We start from the raw sequence: 18,763 nt of genomic DNA on the forward strand, positions 1-18,763 counted from the left end.
AACTGGTTCATATCTATGATAGTTTCAGGGTCCTGGGGTCATGTGATCACCTTTTGTAACCTTCTGAATAAGCAAAGTCAATGGGGAAGCCAGATTTGCTTTACAACCATGTTACTAACTTAGCAACTGCGGTGATTCACTTAATCTTTGTGGCAAGAAAGATCATAAATTGGAGCAAAACTCACTTAACAATTGTTTCACTTAGCAACAGAAACTATGGGCTCAATTGTGATTTTAAGTCGAGGACTACCTATGGTATACAGAGCCCCCTTTAAGTGGTACACTGAGTCTGTGAAGTGTTGATCACCTTCATAAAACCAATCATGTGCCCCCCCAAAAAGAGCCATGAAGCGCAGGACTAACTCCCACATGGTAAAAAAACATACTAGACAATTCCCTATCCACTTGTTCAGAGTACACAGAATAAAAGGGGCCCATCTAACATCACAAAATGTTGTTTCAGTCACCACTGCAGACTTTGCCCACAAAAAGTCAAAATCTAAGTGAACTACACTGTCAGACATGGGAATCAGCACCAAAGTAATGTACTTCCTCTTGGAATGCCCTATCCCAGGGTTTCTCAACCTGGGCCACTTTAAGATGTGTTGACCAGAATTCTTTGCCAGTTACACATCTTAACATGGCTCATTTTGAGAAACCCTGGCCTATTCTATACTTCCACACTAAAACTCTCTTGACCCATCACTACAGAAATTTGCTTAACCTTTCCATTCCTATGTATCCTATCCCACAAGACAGATCATTTTCTGCAAAGTGGAATACTTACCAGTGTCCCATATGCTAATATTATGAGGAGCACTAGATTGGTGTTCCAGCTGCCTCTTCATCAACTGATTCATGGTCAGTGCTCCCAAAGAACCTCTTTTCATCTGTCGGAACTGAGCTGCAAGTCAGAAATTAATATACAGTATTTGTATGATTTACAGTATGATTTACTATTATTTGCAATTACTTATACCCAGCTTTTTCTTCAAAATGAACTTTTCTAATCTGTAATATAGCTCTACATCTTTACATACGTTCAACCAATGGATTGGTTTTCAATGAAGTGTGCTCAGATGGGGATGACAATTGTCGAACAGTTCTACAATTCTACCTGCAATTTTATTTCTATTTGCTCTAGATTATGAGGACAACCTTTGGATCCTTGTGGCATCCTACTGATGAATATCACACTGAAAATACTGCAAATACATTTTTTGTATAAAAGTTTGCTTGATCGGCTCAAGGCTGACTCAGCATTCCATCCTTGCAAGGTTGGTAAAATAAGAACCCAGATAGTTGGGGCAATATGCTGATATTGTAAACCATTCAGAGAGTGCTATAAAAGCACTACAGAGTGGTATATAAGTCTAAGTGCTATGGCTGTTGCCTTTATTTCAATCTTTAGTACTCCAAAACATTTTTAAAATGTAAGATTGATTCTGCGGTTGAATTGTGAAATAGATTAAAAATTTCATTTCCAATTGATATAAGATTTTTAATTTTAAAAATGTTTGTCAGCATCAAATTAGAGAATAGCATAACTTTCTTCTCTAGTGCTATGCTTAAAATCAGTTTATTACACACAGAAATTCCCAACAAAGTGCAGCAATTAAAATTTTAGAGCAGACATTCCTACCTAGTCATAAATTGTTGCCAAAAGCAGAGGAAACTGGTTATTTTTCTTTCTTATGTTATTTATTTATTTAAAACATTTATATAGTCGCCTACTCTCTAAACATCTTTGGGCAGTTCCCAAGCAAAAGTTAAAACAACATGTACAATTACATTAAAACTATAAAACTAAATAGTTTAAAATATTAAAAACAACAAAGACTGGGCACCAAGCCAACCTTCTAAAGTGCCAATATACAATCTTACAAAATGTTAGCTTTTATACTCCATGAAAGCACTAACTTTAAGAATTATATTTATCTCATTTCTCAAGGAAACGTTTGATTTTAAATATTGGAGTCGGAAGGTAGAATTATTGAAGAATATCTTGTCAGCATTTAAAAACCAATATGGTGTATACAGATTTCTGATTAAATTGTTTTCTCCACAAAACACATTATTGTTTTTTAAATTTTATTTTTACCTATTTTATTATTTTATTGAGATCATTTTTTCCTATCAGTTATTTCTAAAAATGATCTGCAAGTTTATTCATGCTATGCTACTTTAACATGTATTACATGGCCCTGATAATGATTTTCTCTCCCTAAGCATCTCACTCATCTAATCAGGTAGAAAATATTAACATTCACAGTAGTTATAATTCAGTGCAAGCAGGAAAAACAGGAAAAAGATTTAAAAGTGTGGAAAAGAGAACCAAATGCAAGAAGAAAAAACTATTGGTTTTCCTGAATGATATAGAATTGATGAAAATACAAAGGGCACTTCATGTTTTGCAAATTTATATCACACTGAGAGAGATCATATGGAAATTGCAGTATCTGACACTGGTATGCATTAGGAAAAACCGAAAAGGAGTTTCCCCTTGATCAGTGTTTCTCAGCTTTGGTAACTTTAAAATGTGTGTGGAGACGTCTGGTTTTGTGCCGTAGCACATGGCCATGGGATAGCGGAGTTCTGCTCCCCACGGCCAGTTTCGTCCTGCCAGGGGGACCCGAAATGGGTCTGAAGTTGGCCTGAAGAGGTGACCATGAAGGAGGGGTGCTCTGTTGATCACAAAATGACAGCAGTCATTTTGTTTGATCCAGGGGAAGTCCTCCAACTCAATAGGAGAAAGGCTAGTATGGCATCTGCGTCTAGCTCAAACTACCTGCAGCTGAAGTCCAAGAGCACAAACAAGAACATCAGTGAACAGTGTGCTTGGAACTGGTGAGAGTATATATCTTCTCTCTTCTATCTACTAACTGAATCCTTGGGAAAGCAAGTAAACCTCCGAAGTGAACAGAGGGGATTATATCCCTATTCCCTCATGGACGGAAATGGCAAATTAATACTAAGGGGGAAAGAAATAGACTGAAATTAAATTTAAAATACTACAGTCTGGACAAATCTAGAAACTAAAAAAAATGCAAAGACTACACCTAAAAGGGTTTTAATGAAATTTTAAAAATATATAACAATAATAATTTTTTGTCTGAAAAAACTGGAAAACAACTACTGACACCTAGAGGAGCACAGAACACTAACAATAATGACTCAGAAACTGGCAGGATGCCTAGAAACAAAAAATAATGTGTTCTCTTAAATTTTAAATAACCTTGAAGATAGCTGGGAACAAAGAAAGAGCTGGCCCAGCCATAAGATTAAAAAGTGTCTGACACCATACTCAAAATTCACTCCTGAAAGATTTAGCCTGAAACACCAAAGACCCTCAGAAGCAAAATATTTCAAAGGAAGACAAATACTTTCCAAGAGGAAATGTATGCAATGTTATGACAGATACAAATGACAATAGATTTAAACCAAGAGGAAATCCAGAATAACTTTGATGACATAAATAAGCACATCTCTAATCTAAATCTACAATTAAAAACCACCCAGAAAACAATGGCAAATGAACAGACAAATCAGATAACAGAACACAAAATAGAAGAACATGGTCATATCGACGAAGCTACAAATGAAAAGAATCACAATCCAACACAAACAGGAAAAAATCTACAAGACTTTGATATAACAATAAAAATGGAGTGGACTATAGAATTCCCAGGAGAAATGACTTCCGGTTTGCCAACGCCGCCATTATAATCCTCTGGAGGATGGCTCTCATCTTCCATGTCCAGTTTCGCATCACTGGAGGTCCTAAAAGGGCCGAAGAGTCACCCTGGAGGGGCGACCAAAAAGAAGGGGCTTTTGCAGAAATGAGTGGGAGCCACAACCCCCCCATTCCTGCATTCCCTTCAAACCGGTAGATGAAAGATCGGCCATAGCAACATGGTCGGTTACTAGGGTGCAGATAGCTGAAGTCACACTTACCACCAAGCAACATTAAAGCAGTGTGGAAGAGACTGGTAAGATTCCTCTCATATTCCAATCTTCTTTCTTTCACCTAAATAAGCTGCTAAGTACTTTCCCCCCCTGTGGAGTGTGAGGGGGAGTCCAACCGTCCCTTTAAAATAATGGCGATTATGCCTCCAGGGGTGTTTTTTAAAAAAAGTTGAAAAAATGAATTGACCTCAACTAGAACTCTATAACTTGTAGACTAAAAGCTTTTGACTACCAACTCCTTATTTCCTACTCTTATTTGAAAATTTGGCTCTGCTCTTCTAAAATAGAAGAAATAATTGAAAAGAGATTAACAGATAGTTTTCTAAAAGAAAAGAAAAGAATTTTCTAAGCACTTGGGGGACACCCAATGGCTAAACCTGAAATTGCAATCTGACACTCTAAAAAAAAAGAGAGAGAGAGAAGAGACTTGGCTGATTCCTTAGAAAAACAAGATAAGACTAACCTTGAACACCAGATGTGAGACTCCACCATGGAAGAAATACAAAAACAAATCCATGCTATGATGAAAATAACCTACCAAACTTATCAGTTTCTGTCTACAGCCGGCGATGAAATAAGAGCTTTTGGGCAAAAAACTAGAAAGCGTCTTGGAGAAGCAAACTCAAATTGTGACTACAACTAATAATTTATTGGGACAGAACGTAACAGAAGAAATTGAACAATCAAATACATTGACAGAAGAATTAACTACTCAACAAGCACAGACATTTGAAGATTAAAATGAGAAACAGATGGAAGAAAAAATACACAGTCCAGGACAATTATATCAAGAGGTAAAAATAATGAGAAGATTTGGTGCTTTTATTAGACCGCTCAACCCTTCAAAAAGGCACCTTGGAGAGTCACTTCAATACAATAAAATAACATAAGAATTCTTTGATGACCCTGAAGCAAAGAAGCGAAAAATGATATGGCAAAGGAAAAAAGCAAGAATAAGATTGAAGAAGAATGGACATATTTAAGAGGCCTGAAACGGAAAATACTAAAATAGACAGGATTGTACTTGGATTATGAGAGATTGTTTTGATGAGTAGATAAAAATACTGGGTAATTAAAAAAACCTCAGATGTATGAATATTAACAGTTAAATTAAAATATTAAGCTGTTTAAATGAAATTGATTAAGATGTATATATGTTAAGAATGATATAATGTAATTAATATACTTGATGTAGTGATATGAAAGGATGAATTAAATGTTGAAATGGGAGAAATTTTGGCCAATTTTCAATATGTGGAATTATAATGAAAACAAGAATATTGTATTACTAACTTGTTGATATGGAAATGAGATAGATAAGAAGTGTATTTATATTACTATGTATTGGAGAGAATTGTGTACAGGGAAGGGAGGTCATCTAGAAATATAAAAATGAGAAACTTCAAACATTTAACTTTAATATCAATGCAAAATTAAAGCTGGAAAAGTATATATGGTGTTTGATGTCTTAAAGATGGAATGTTAAAATACAAAAGTATTGACAAATGTAAGAAAACTACTAAATATCTGATGAATAACAATAAGAAGTATGTTAATTTAGATAAGAGATAATATGTATTAAAGGAAAAAAGAGAAGAAATTCTGGTTACAACAAATTGGAGATTTGTAATAATATGTATTTGTATGAAACGGAACTATTGTAACCCAGACACCACATTGCTTTTCAAAGATACTATTGTAACATTGGAAAATCAATAAAAAACTTATTAAAGGAGAATTATTAGAGTTTGGGAAACAGAAAGTGTATATATCCTACCTATTCTATCAACTGTATTCCCAACAACATTTGCAAAAACACAGAAATATATTATTAATATACTAATTATGGAATTATCAAATTTAATCACTATTGACTGTTAAATTATTATTGCTCTTTTTTCTCAAATATATAAACCAAGACAACCCGCTGTACACCAGGCACTGGAGATTGTTATTGTTAAAAACCAATAAAATATTTTTAAAAAATAAAAATAAAATCTGTGTGAATTTCAACTTGCAGAATTCCCTAGGCAGCATTTTGAGGAATTCTGGGAGTTGAAGTCCACACATCTTAAAATTGTTAAGGTTGCGAAACACTGCTCTAGATGCTCCTACATTAATGAAATAGAGCTATCCTATCCAACAATAGGTGAACATCATTACTTATTTTGTTCTGACATAGACTAAAATAGCCTTCAGAAGTTGTGGGTGCTGCCTTCAGAAGTTGTGAATGGAGGCTTTCATAAAGAGATTATACAACCATTTGTCTGAAATGGTATAGAGGGCCTCCAGCACGAGCAGGGCATTGAACTAGAAGACCTCTTGAGATCATTTCCAACTCTTTTACTCTATGTTCTATATTGATGTACAATAATATAAAATGACTCAACCCTTTATCAAGCTCATTATTACAGAATGCCAACTCTATTCTGGTACTTTTAGAATTAATTAACACAATACACACATAAACATTTATGAATGGAGAGACGTAATCCACCAGATGGCAAAACATACTAAGAAGCACAAATGCAGTAAAAATTGGTTTCTTTCCTCAAAGTCAGGGGAGAGCTTACTTGACATGGAAGAGTGGCTACTTATCTCTGGTACACCTGCGTCAAGTGTAGGAGCAGAAGATGACTCCCTTGGCATTTCTAAGGTTGAAAGTACTTTAGCTGATACATCTGCAAAAAGAAATATTGCTTGAAACTCAGAAACTTTTTTTGGCTTTTGATATCAGAGGATAATTAATCATAAACTCTCTTTTTCTTTCAATTTTTCCATTTTTTCCTTCCTGATATGCCTTTTTATCACCTTGGCGCTTAAAATAGTATCGCACTGAAATTAGATTTACACATACATATGCTGGAGAATCTTTTTCAATACACTACTTTCTCCTATGTAAATGTTTAATTTCCATGCATCCCTATAAAGACAATTCTGTCTCACTTTTTTTCCAACACAGATTATAAGGAAAGACCAATCGATGGATGCAAGTAGCACTTGGGATCTCTAAAAAAAAACAAATCCTGCCTTCCTATGGACTCATATTTACATACATGATTCACCATCATAATGGGTATGTTGCCATCATAAGGCATATGTACATTTTAATGCCCTGTTATATTTTCTTTACACCTCTAGAAGGCAGCATTAAAGAAAATGCTGGAATATGGAGAACTTCCAAAGAAGGTATGGGAACTGAAAATGTCTTTATGAAAGTGGAGCTGACAACTCCAAGGAACCAATGAGTAAAATCTCTCCAGATAAGGAGAGGATGGGAGATTGCTCACATGTGCTCCAAACAACTCCTCCTATGAAGAAACTGCAGACAGCCGTTTTTGGCAGATTTGAGCACTGGGAGATAAAGGGATTAGCCATCTTGCTCACAACCATAGTGGAACCTTTCAAAGGACACTAGGTTAACAAACTTCCCTTTTTAATCATTCTCAGAAATTGCTTATTAACCAGAGAACTCTGGAATGACAACTTTTAAAAGTCATTAGGCAAGTTTATCTTCAACTCTGAACAAAAAATAAATAAATGTAAGCTTTAGAACTTTAAAAATGAAATAAACAGCAAAAAGCTAAATAAACTTTAAGAAAAATTATAAATGGCTTAAGGGTCCAGACTGACTTGGAGTATTGACTTTAAGATTTTAGTTGTAAAAAATAAATTGCTTCTCATGGGAAATAGATTTATTTTGGTTATCTTGACTATTATAAGCCATAACAAAGCAAGCTACTTTATAATGTTAGAAATTTGATGCTAGAAGGGGCTAAAGATTCAAAGCAGAAAAGAAAAACATGCAAGCCTTTCTCAATATCAGTTAAAGATATTTAAAGATATTTAAAGAATGAAGCCAGAAATTAGCAACTACAATATCCATGCTGTCAGTAAAGTTGTCTGCTTCTATGGATGTCTAATGTCCAAAAGTCATTAATGAAGGAATGACATGTATATACAGAACAAATTTTCTATATAACAAAAGTACTCAAAGTGGAACTACAATAGACAGGACAAGGTAATAATTTGGAAAAGGATGCTTTACTGGATATAGAAAAGAAATTGATAAAATTTTTAAAAATAAAGAGAAATACAAATGATAAATCAAGCGAATGACCAAGAAAATGTTTTCTTATTGGATCTACAAAAGAGGCTTGTTAAAGTCTTGAAGAAATCTATGCAATAGGATAAAGAATACTTGAAGAGAATATAAATCCTATGACAATATTTCATTGAAATAAAGATTAAAACTGTAAGAACTAAAAGAAAGGAATATAAAGTAGGTTTATTTGATCAAGGTTAAAATAATACATTTTAGGCAAAGTTCTAGCTATCCTTTAAGGGCATTTTTTGACATCATAAACAAAGGATGGAATATGGGATAAACAGATATCTGTAGCCTTATAGGAGGTGAACTGCTAGATTTTTTTATACTTGTATGAAGGTTGAATGTCATTATATACTTTTTTATATTGTTTATTATATCCTTTATTTTTTCTTCTTTATTTTTTCTTGCACTTTTTATTCTTTTTTCTATTTTTTCTCTTTCTAGAAGTTTAGTTTGTATTAGTTTTTACTACTGTAATCAAAATTCTTAATAAAACCTATATCTTTAAAAAAGATTAGATTGGAGCATTTTAGGAAAGTAGATTGGGAGAGGATGATGGTGATGGTGATGATGATGACGACGACAATCTTAAGCATGGAACAACAATTATCATCTACTTTGGTTAATACTGATTACTGCTATTCAATTCCTAATCCAATATTCCTCTGGAAGAATTGCAGAATATATACGAAGAAAAAAATAACCAAGTTTTTTTCAAAGATTTTCAAGTTCCAGAAAAGCGGCAAATGGAAAATTTGAATAACCTACCATGAATCATCTCCTTTCCACACTTTTCACAAAACCTTTATTGTTGAGGAAACGGTTAAGCTGATGACAAAGAGGGCTCACTAGAAATAAATGATGCCTCATTGATCTTTCAACTTTCCTTTCCCTCTGATAAAGGCTTTTGTTTAGCTTAGATAGTTTAGTTAGGAAAGAGATCTGGCAGAAATGCTGACTTTCAGAACTTTACTCAGAGTCAATGTTTTCTATTTCTTTATATTATAAACTGCTGTTTTCCAGTCACCCAATTTTGCTGTGCTCTTCTTCCTTGAAAAAAATAATAACGTGATAATCAGATCATTTCAAAATGAATGCATAAGCAACTGGTATTGCTCACCTGTCTCTTTCTGTTCTCCCAGCTTATCTAAGATGTTAAACGAAATGTCCAGGTATTCTCTCTGGATGGCACTCACAGCAATCTTTCTCTGCTTCCTCTGTCTGGGAACTATTTGGATTTTAAATTCTGACTCTTCAACTTCTTCCTCTTGCTTTTGTTCTGTACTTTGTTCTGTATCAGATTCTGCATCGGCATCAGGCTTTTGACTTTCAGCTTGGCTATCAGAGTCCTCAGGGACCTTAATAAAGACCATTTTCCCAGTTGAGCTGGGAAAGGGTCCAACAGGCTTAATTTCTTCTATGCATAATTCAGAGTTATCATCAATGGACATCTCCGAGAGCGCAAATGATTTTTGCAGCATATCCCGTTTTTGCTTTAGTGTCAGGGGGCTGCCAGGGGATCTCACTTGAACATCTTCTGGCTTAGCCAGCTCATCAACACCCTTCTGACTTTCAGGGGTAGTTGGGGGAGTTTTGTCTTGTGCAAATGATACAAAATGACCCACTTCACAAGGGGTTACAACTTTGGAACAATCTTCAATGCTGAATTGCACCAGTGGAGTTATGCTAAGACTGAGGATGGAAACACTGGTAGGACTTGATGGCGAGGAGGCAAGTGTCATCCTGGAGTCAATGCCGTGCAACTGACTTGTGATATCAGTCTCTTCCTCATCACTTTCCACTATTCTAAGAGGAGGGAGTGGCTCAAAAACTAAGGAGTCGCTATCTGAATTGGAAACAACGGATTGTTTTTCGGGCCCTGATGTTGAATCAGACGACAGATCTATGAGATCTAAGTCCTCCTTTGCAGGATAGGTTTTAGCTGGGGAATCTACAATCACTTCATATGGCTCCATGCAGTTTAACCTGACTTCTGGTATGATAGGTCGTCGCCTTGTTTGACTTCTTTCCGGGACAGCTGGAATATTTTCCTTCTCTCCTGTCTCTTGTTCTTCTGTTTTGGTAGAAGAATTTTGCTGTGGTTGTCCATAATCATTCTGCCTCAGTGTGGTGTAAGTGGAAGCGGCAGGTGGCTTTTCTAAGTCACAGTGGTCTATGCATGATTTCCGACGGTGCTCATCTAATGTAAACAACAGGGAGTCTGCATTTCCTATGTCAAGAGATTTTTGTTTCAGAGAGCGCAGTTTCTTTTTCTGAATGCTTTCTTCTCTCATACACCGCAGGATATTGTCTTGCAATATGCCAGTTTCTCTATATTCAGCCAGTTCTATTTCACCTAGAACAGAAAAAGCTGCTACTATTCCATTCAGTGTCATTCTGCATTTCCATATTTAAGCTATATCGGCACTTTAGATACAATTCCTGTTTATAACATCAAGACTACATTGTATGGATGCAGATAGTTCTAGTTCTAGTCCCAAAGAGATTTTCCAAGGTGAGACATGAAATCAATAAACAAGAACAAGATGGCAACATTAATACAGTAATTTTAATATTAATAACACCAAAGTTAGCTTTCTATATTTTTACAGTTACTGATTCATGCCTCAGTTCATGGTATCAGTTCTGATAATATTGTCATTTATGGGAAAATTGTAAAAAAAACAGAAAATCTAGTGAAGATTTTACTATGTTTAGCAGACTAGATATTGAACAGGAGAAAAGAAAAACAACTTTGATGATGTTCTAAATTATAACTGACTCAACGTTACAGGGCTGATAACAATACAATAAGCTATTAATTAGTATTTTATGTGGCAATTTTATTGCATTTTATTTTATAATATCCAGAATAAAGAGCGTAATTTAAATATATAGACAATCCACAAAGTCTCTCTATGATTCTAAGGTATAGATTTTGATATGCTTGCTTACCTTATCCCAGTTCAAGTCAAATATATTCACAGTATATCAAGCAATAATCATATAATCATAGTATTTCCAGGCAGAAGCTCTGTGTCTAACATGACAGTGCTTCTCCCCCCACCCTCCCCCAATGATATACATACTTCTTTGAGCATTCATCTCAACTGGCTGATATTTCACCACTTTGCTGCCTCCAATTCTTTTCAACCTTGCGAAGAACGTTTGTGATTCTTTATTGCCTGTTCCAGTGGGTGTATCGTGAATGTCTGATTCATCAAAGACGCTGTCCTCTTCTGCTTGAAAGAGAAAAGGTGGGCAACAGTATCACAACCCTCATCCTAATAAAAGCTAAGCTTTTTTCAGGCAGCTTAAAGCTATATCACAACAGTCCCAAAGATGCTTTTTCAAAAGGCAACTGGACTTTGTTTTTTCCTTGAAGACATTTCGCTTCTCATCCAAGAAGTTTCTTTAGGTCAGGATGAGAAGCAAAACGTCTTCAAGGAAAAACAAGAAAGCCCAGTTGCCTCGTGAAAAAGCACCTTTGGGAAAACCATGGTCAGGATGACTGAGACTCTCCATAGGCATATCACAGCAGCAGTGGCGTAGCGTGGGGGGTGCAGGGGGGGCCGGCCGCACCGGCCGCAACATCTGGGGGGACGCGCTCTGATCCGAGCCGCCGGGTCGCCGCCCACTGTGGAGGGTGTGTGTGCAAATTACTTGCCTTGCCCCGAGTGCTGACAACCCACGCTACGCCACTGCACAGCAGCATTACACAAAACATACACCTTCCTGTAAGGTAAAAAAAAAGATACAAAATATACTCTGGGTGAGCTGAGACTATGTATTTGGGGGAAAAATCCCTGTGTGCTTGTTAAGATAACTATTGAAATTATTTTAGACAGAGAAAGAAATAAGAGAGTCTGTTTGATCCACATTTTAAGAAACTTAGCATTATTTGCACTGGCTTGCAGATTTGAACAGAATAACTATTTGGACTACCTATACAAAATGGAGCCATAAGATAAAGTTGCGACATACTACTGTAAGAGAAAACTACATAAAATCAATGAATATAATTGCAAATATTATATTAAAAAACAGTACTAGGGAATATTGCATATGAATATACATAATTATTTTTGTTTTGTTAATTATCACTTAAGACTCACTTAAATATGAGCCAACAGTGTGCATCAGCAGCCAAAAAAGCCAACGCAATCCTAGGCTGTATTAATAGAGGGATAGAATCAAGATCATGTGAAATTCTAGTACCACTTTACAAAGCCTTAATAAGACCACCCTTGGAATATTGTATCCAGTTCTAATCACCACAATATAAAAAGATGTTGAGACCCTGGAAAGAATGCAAAGAAGAGCAACGAGAATGATCAGGGGGCTGGAGGCTAAAACATACAAAGAATGGTTACAGGAATTGGGTATGTCTACTCTAATGAAAAGAAGGACTAGGGGTGATATATAGCAGTCTTCCAATATCTGAGGGGCTCCTTCGATCAAACTATTTTCCAAAGCACCAGAAGGCAAGGCAGGTAACCTAGAACTAAGGAGAAATTCCTAGGGGTTAGAACAATCAACCAATGGAATAGCTTGCCTTCAGAAGCTGTGGGTGTTCCAACAATGGAAGCTTTCAAAAAGAGACTGGACAACCATTTTTCTGATATGGTATAGGGCAGGGGTGTCAAACTCAATTTCATTGCGGGCCGCATCAGCATTGCGGTTGCCCTCAGGGGGCTGGGTGGGTATGGCCAGGGTGGGCATGGCCTACTGGCTGGGCGTGGCTAGAGTGCTTATGGCCTACTGGGTGGGCGTGGCCAGCTCTACATCGCTCGCATCAAGGGGGCCTATGGGGGCCTGGGCAGCAGTGGGCCAGATCTGAGGGTCTCTGGCAGAAGGAGGGTCTCTTGGCCAGGGCCAAGGCAGTGGGGGCCGTTCCCTCACTGTTTCCAGGATGGCTTCGCGGGCCACATGAAACCTCTTTGCGGGCCGGATCTGGCCCCCAGGCCTTGTGTTTGACATGTCTGGTATAGGGTTTCCTGCTTGAGCAGGGGGCTGGACTAGAACACTTCAAGGTCCATTCCAATTCTATTATTATTCTATTCTAAACATATATATCCAATGCATCTTTATATACAAAAATTTGGATTGAGAAAGCCTTCAAATAGAGGATTCCTTCCAACAGAGAACTCTTTTCAATAAAATACAAGATATGCTAATCATAATAAGGCAGCATCATATATTTTCAGTTCCATCAAATGAGCCTTACAATCCAGCTGGGAAATACAAAAATGCCTTGCAGATTTCATAAAGACTACAGTTGTCTCAACTTAAATTCCATAAGAATTCCAGAACTATTCTTTTCAAAAGACTGGTGAAGACCTAAAGCAATGCATTCAGTGATACTGTTAATCAAGATATTATTAAATGTAATCCTAATATTGTGCGTATTTGCTCTAACTTCAGCTACAAACAAAATCCTCCTCATCCTTTTCCAAATCACAGTCATGTAACAAGCATCCAGCAAAGCAGAAAAGGACTTTGCTGGAAAGGATGTATCCTGACTTTTTGTTTCTGTCAGTATCCATTTATATCACATTCATAAATGTATGTTTAAAACATTATCCCCCCTCCCCATGGATTCTGCCATCTCCCAAGGAAGGAGGAGCGCATGTGGATTCAGCCTGCCTTAGGTTATTTCAAAGACCAAGGGAAATCTTTTGAACTGGGGGAACAAAAGGGAAGGTTAGAGAAGAAGGCATCTGGCCTGTGTCTTCATTTAATTCTGTAGAGGAAGAAGGCAATAACCATAAAGATTCAAAGTTCCTTTTTTCCCACAAAAGGGATGACATGAAGTAAAATGATGGGGGCTGACCAAATGGGGTTGAGGGAAGGGGGGTTGAACCAGGAACCCTTTATAAAGTTTCAACTTGTAAAACAATACTAAGTCCTGTCTTGTATTTCCACAACCAAGTATGTCCTAGTAAAAATTCCTTTTGGACTAGAACTGACTCCAAGAGTTTTTGTTTTCCTAAGACGTGGATTGGGGTGGGTCCTGACAGTTTCCTTCCTAGCTTTTTTATTATCTCTTTTGAATAGTGTGTAAATGTGGTTCTCTCTATATGTCTATTGATGGCTGATTTGTCTGATTGCCAAGGTCCTAGGAATTTCGTAGAGTTTCTTGGATTTAAATTTGGTCTAGGATGATCAGTTCCCTGGTAAACTATGGTTGAATCTGACCATATATGTTGGACAATTAAGGATTTTTCATCACGTCTTCTGGCTGCTAGCTAGTTCAGATCAGAAATACTTGAAAAACAGGGTTATTAATTTACAAGATTACATATAGAAGGCCAGTTTCTATCCCACACTGTTTCATATACAAAATAAAATTTTAATACTTGTCTTTGTTATATTCTATGGAATGCATATGTAGCATAGTTTTTTTCTTTAAAAACTGCATGTAAACAAAAAGATGAAAATTTTAAAAAAAAAATTAATGACATTTGGTAGGGATCATATGATGTAATACCTTTTTCTTTCTCACTGTACCGGCTTACATTGCTGTTGTCACTATACAAAGGACCTGCTGTGGCATGAGGCTTGCAGCTGTGATACTGGGCATTTAATGTGTTGATGGTTATATGGATGAGACTCAGCACAATTTTACTGATATCGCAATCTCTGTAAGGATACTGAAGAAGAGAGGAAGGGATTATTTTCAACTCTTTTATTCTTTTACACATCATAAGTCACAGGTGGAACAATTCTGATCAACAGTGCTAAGAATGAAATATTACTGAAATGAGGGAATGTTAAAATAACTTTTTAAGTTATTCTTTGCTTTTAAAAGTAAATCTAATTTATACATGCTGTATCGAGAATAAACAATCCTGCATTCACAAATGACCCCAGAAGCATCCCATCTACAGTCTCTGCTGAAGCTGGCAGAGCCAAATTCCTCAAAACTTTTTTTTTTATTTATAAGTTTGAAATGGCAAAAAAACAAAACCTTTCATAAACACAATTTTCAACATTTGGGAATGACTGAAAGAGTACAATGGGCACTGTACACCTCTACAAGTTTAAAGAACCCATTATGTCCTTTAAAATCTTCTCTAGGGTTTTTTTTAAAGAAAGGAAAAAAAATATCTCCACATTTCAGTGCTTTTCTTAATTAAAGGCCATGCCTTCTGAGGCCAAAACCAAGAATAGTCAAGATAAAGAAAAGGTAACTCACCCCTAATACCTATTAAACTATAACTGACTTCACAAAATGCCTCAGCCGGAGTGAGAGGACGGCTGAGGTTGTCTTCTGGATTTCCATTTCAGGTGAGAGCTGAGATGGCTCTGCAGATTGAGAGATACGTCCACTGGACTTTTTCCTTTTCCATCTATGTACCATCAACGAGCAATCCTCTTGATATATTTGCAACATCGGCCCTGAGAGACTATTCGAGCGCAATATGATTTATCGTTATTCCGAAGCGGACTTGTATGCCCTTAGGGCGGTTCCTGCCTCATGGGCGCGACCTGTCGCCTGTTTCCATACTCCCCTTAATGACGGGTCCAAGCTTTGGGACTCCGAGAGGTGGTTGGGCTTGGACAGGGGCCTCGAGTTAAGACGCGCTAAGAGGCCCCTGATAAGATTCTTAGCCGGTTATTTTAAGAGGTTAGGGAGGGGGAGGGTGGGGAAGGAATCTATAACCGGCACTCAGTCTGGACCTGTTAGAGGTCCCGACGGGACGGGGTCGGGGGAGGTGGCTGCTGGCGCTGGGAATGTGGGGGTGGGGCATCGAATCCCCACGGCGATAGGGTATGGCAGCAGGTGTTTGCGCGGAGGGCCATATCAACATCTGGGATCGCGCCCCCGCTATCTCCGAGCGGTGGCGCGCTCCGACCCTCCGGTTAGCACCCTCCTACCCGGGGATGAGGGTGATCAGGCCCCTGAGCTCAGGTTGGTCTATTTTAACGCTAGATCCGTAGTTAACAAAGCTCCCCTCATCCGTGACCTGATCGAGGAGGAATGTGCGGATCTAGCGTGCATCACGGAAACTTGGTTGGGTTCGGAGGGAGGGGTGCCTCTCACCGAGTTATGCCCGCCAGGTTTCCGGGTGCTGCACCAGCCACGGGCTCAGGGCAGGGGTGGTGGGGTGGCAGTGGTTATTCGGGAGACTTTGTGTCCTCGGGAGGCCACCATTGTCCAGATGGCCGGGAGTGAATCCCTCCTCTTGAGATGTGGTCCTCGGGTTCAGCTGGGCTTGTTGCTCACATACCTGGCGCCCAGCTGTGTGGCAACAGCCCTGCCTGAGCTGCTCGACACCCTCTCAGGGTTGGCGGTGGAGTTCCCCAGGCTTATAGTCCTGGGTGACTTCAACCTGCCATCACTGGGGGGGTCGTCGGAGTTAGCTCGGGAGTTCATGGCTTCCATGACAGCCATGGGCCTGACCCAGGTTATTGAGGGCCCTACTCACGAGGGGGATCATACTCTCGACCTGGTGTTCCTGTCTGGACAATGGTTGGATGATCTGGGAGGGGGTTCTCCGTCCATCACCCCTCTGTCATGGTCAGATCATTACCTCCTGAGGCTGGTTTTCCGTCATGCCATCCCCCGCCGCTGGGCGGCGGAACCGACCAGGTGGTTCCGCCCCAGGCGCCTAATGGACCCGGACCGGTTCCAGAGGGCGCTTGGGCCGATACCTATCACCCTTACCCACAGCCCAGTCGATGCTCTGGTGGAGGCCTGGGAAACGGCTGCCACCAGGGCACTCGACTGTGTTGTACCCATGCGACCTCTGACTCGGCGCAGATCCCGTTGGGCTCCATGGTTCTCTGTGGAGCTCCGGGAGATGAAGCGTCGGAGACGAGGTCTAGAGAGCGGTTGGAGATCCAGCCGATCCGAACCCGACCGATTGCAGTTAAGAACCTTCATAAGGTCTTATCTTGCGGCGATAAGGACGGCGAAGTCTAACTACTTTGCCGCCCTTATCGCGTCCGCAGATAATCGCCCGGCCGCCCTGTTTAGGGTGACTCGCTCCCTCCTTAACCAGGAGGTGAGGGAGGATCCCTTGCAGGGACGAGCCGAGGAGTTTAGTCATCATCTGACGGACAAAATCGCTCGGATCCGGACCGGCTTGGACTCTGACTGGGCAGAGTCTGATGTGGAGGAATCAGGCGGTCTTGAGCACGTTATCTGGACTGAGTTCGACCCTGTTTCCCCTGATGATGTGGACAGGATCATGGGGAGACTGAGCTCCACCACCTGTTTGTTGGATCCGTGCCCCTCCTGGCTAGCTTATGCGGCTCGGGAGGGAACACGAGGCTGGTTCCATGCAGTAATAACTGCTTCTTTGAAGGAGGGTGTCTTCCCTGCCGCCTTGAAGGAGGCGGTGGTGAGACCCCTCCTCAAGAAGCCTGCTTTGGACCCGGCTGTTTTAAACAACTATCGTCCAGTCTCCAACCTTCGCTTCCTGGCGAAGGTTGTTGAGAGTGTGGTGGCGCATCAGCTCCCTCTGTTCCTGGAGGAAACTGATTATCTGGACCCGTACCAATCGGGCTTCAGGCCTGGACACAGCACGGAGACGGCATTGGTCGCGCTGGTGAATGATCTCTGGAGGGCTAGGGACAGGGGTTGCTCCTCTGTCCTGGTCCTATTAGACCTCTCAGCGGCTTTCGATACCATCGACCATGGTATCCTGCTGCGGCGTCTCAGGGGGCTGGGAGTGGGAGGCACCGTTTTACGGTGGTTCTCCTCCTACCTCCGGGGCCGCTCGCAGTCGGTGTTGACAGGAGGGCAGAGATCCGCCCCGAGGTCTCTCATTTGTGGAGTCCCTCAGGGGTCGGTTCTCTCGCCCCTCCTGTTCAACATCTACATGAAGCCGCTGGGCGAGATCATTCGTGGTTTTGGGGTGGGGTATCACCAGTACGCTGATGATACCCAACTTTTTCTTTCCACCCCGAACCAACCCAGTGATGCCCTCTCCGTGATGTCCCGGTGCCTGGAGGCGGTTCAGGTCTGGATGGGGAGAAACAGGCTTCGTCTCAATCCCGCCAAGACTGAGTGGCTGTGCATATCGGCGTCTCGGGTTAACCAAGTTATTCCACCTCTAACGATGGGGGGTGAGGTGTTACCCCCCGTTGATAGGGCTCGCAACTTGGGCGTCCTCCTGGATTCACGGCTCAATTTTGAAGATCACATAGGAGCCGTGACCAGGGGGGCTTTTGCACAGGTTCGCCTGGTGCGCCAGTTGCGCCCCTATCTGGACCGAGACGCCCTACGCACAGTCACTCATGCGCTTGTGACCTCCCGTCTGGACTACTGCAACGCTCTCTACATGGGGCTGCCCTTGAAGACCACTCGGAGGCTTCAACTGGTGCAGAATGCGGCCGCGCGAGTTGTAATGGGGGTTTCCCGATACTCCCATGTAACACCTCTACTCCGCGAGCTGCATTGGCTTCCGGTTGCCCTCCGGGTGAAATTCAAGGTGCTGGTTATCACCTATAAAGCCCTACATGGCCTGGGTCCGGGTTATTTGAGGGAACACCTGCTGCCGGCATCAAATGCCCTTCGCCCAGTGCGCTCCCACAGGGAGGGTCTGCTCAGGGTTCCGCCGGTGAGAGATTGCCGGCGGGTGACACCCAGGGATAGGGCCTTCTCGGTGGGAGCGCCTGCCCTCTGGAACCAGCTGCCGGTAGAGCTGAGGACTGCTCCTGACCTCCGATCATTCC

General features: G+C 40.4%; 1 protein-coding gene across 3 annotated transcripts in view; it reads right to left on the bottom strand.

The window, feature by feature from the left end:
* Positions 1-18,763, bottom strand: part of UNC79 (unc-79 homolog, NALCN channel complex subunit) — a gene marked incomplete at its 5' end in the record, with an annotated part of 150,964 nt that overhangs the window by 59,690 nt on the left and 72,511 nt on the right. For 2 of the 3 annotated variants that reach the window (XM_083379454.1, XM_083379453.1), the window contains 5 exons: positions 788-904; positions 6,540-6,647; positions 9,198-10,433; positions 11,167-11,316; positions 14,568-14,730. In XM_083379454.1, coding sequence (XP_083235580.1) covers positions 788-904; positions 6,540-6,647; positions 9,198-10,433; positions 11,167-11,316; positions 14,568-14,730 — 1,774 coding nt within the window. The remainder of the gene's footprint in view (positions 1-787; positions 905-6,539; positions 6,648-9,197; positions 10,434-11,166; positions 11,317-14,567; positions 14,731-18,763) is intronic. The other variant, XM_083379455.1, reaches the window with a different exon arrangement.

Source organism: Vipera ursinii, assembly GCF_947247035.1.
Source record: "Vipera ursinii genome assembly, chromosome: 1".
Taxonomy (NCBI): domain Eukaryota; kingdom Metazoa; phylum Chordata; class Lepidosauria; order Squamata; family Viperidae; genus Vipera; species Vipera ursinii.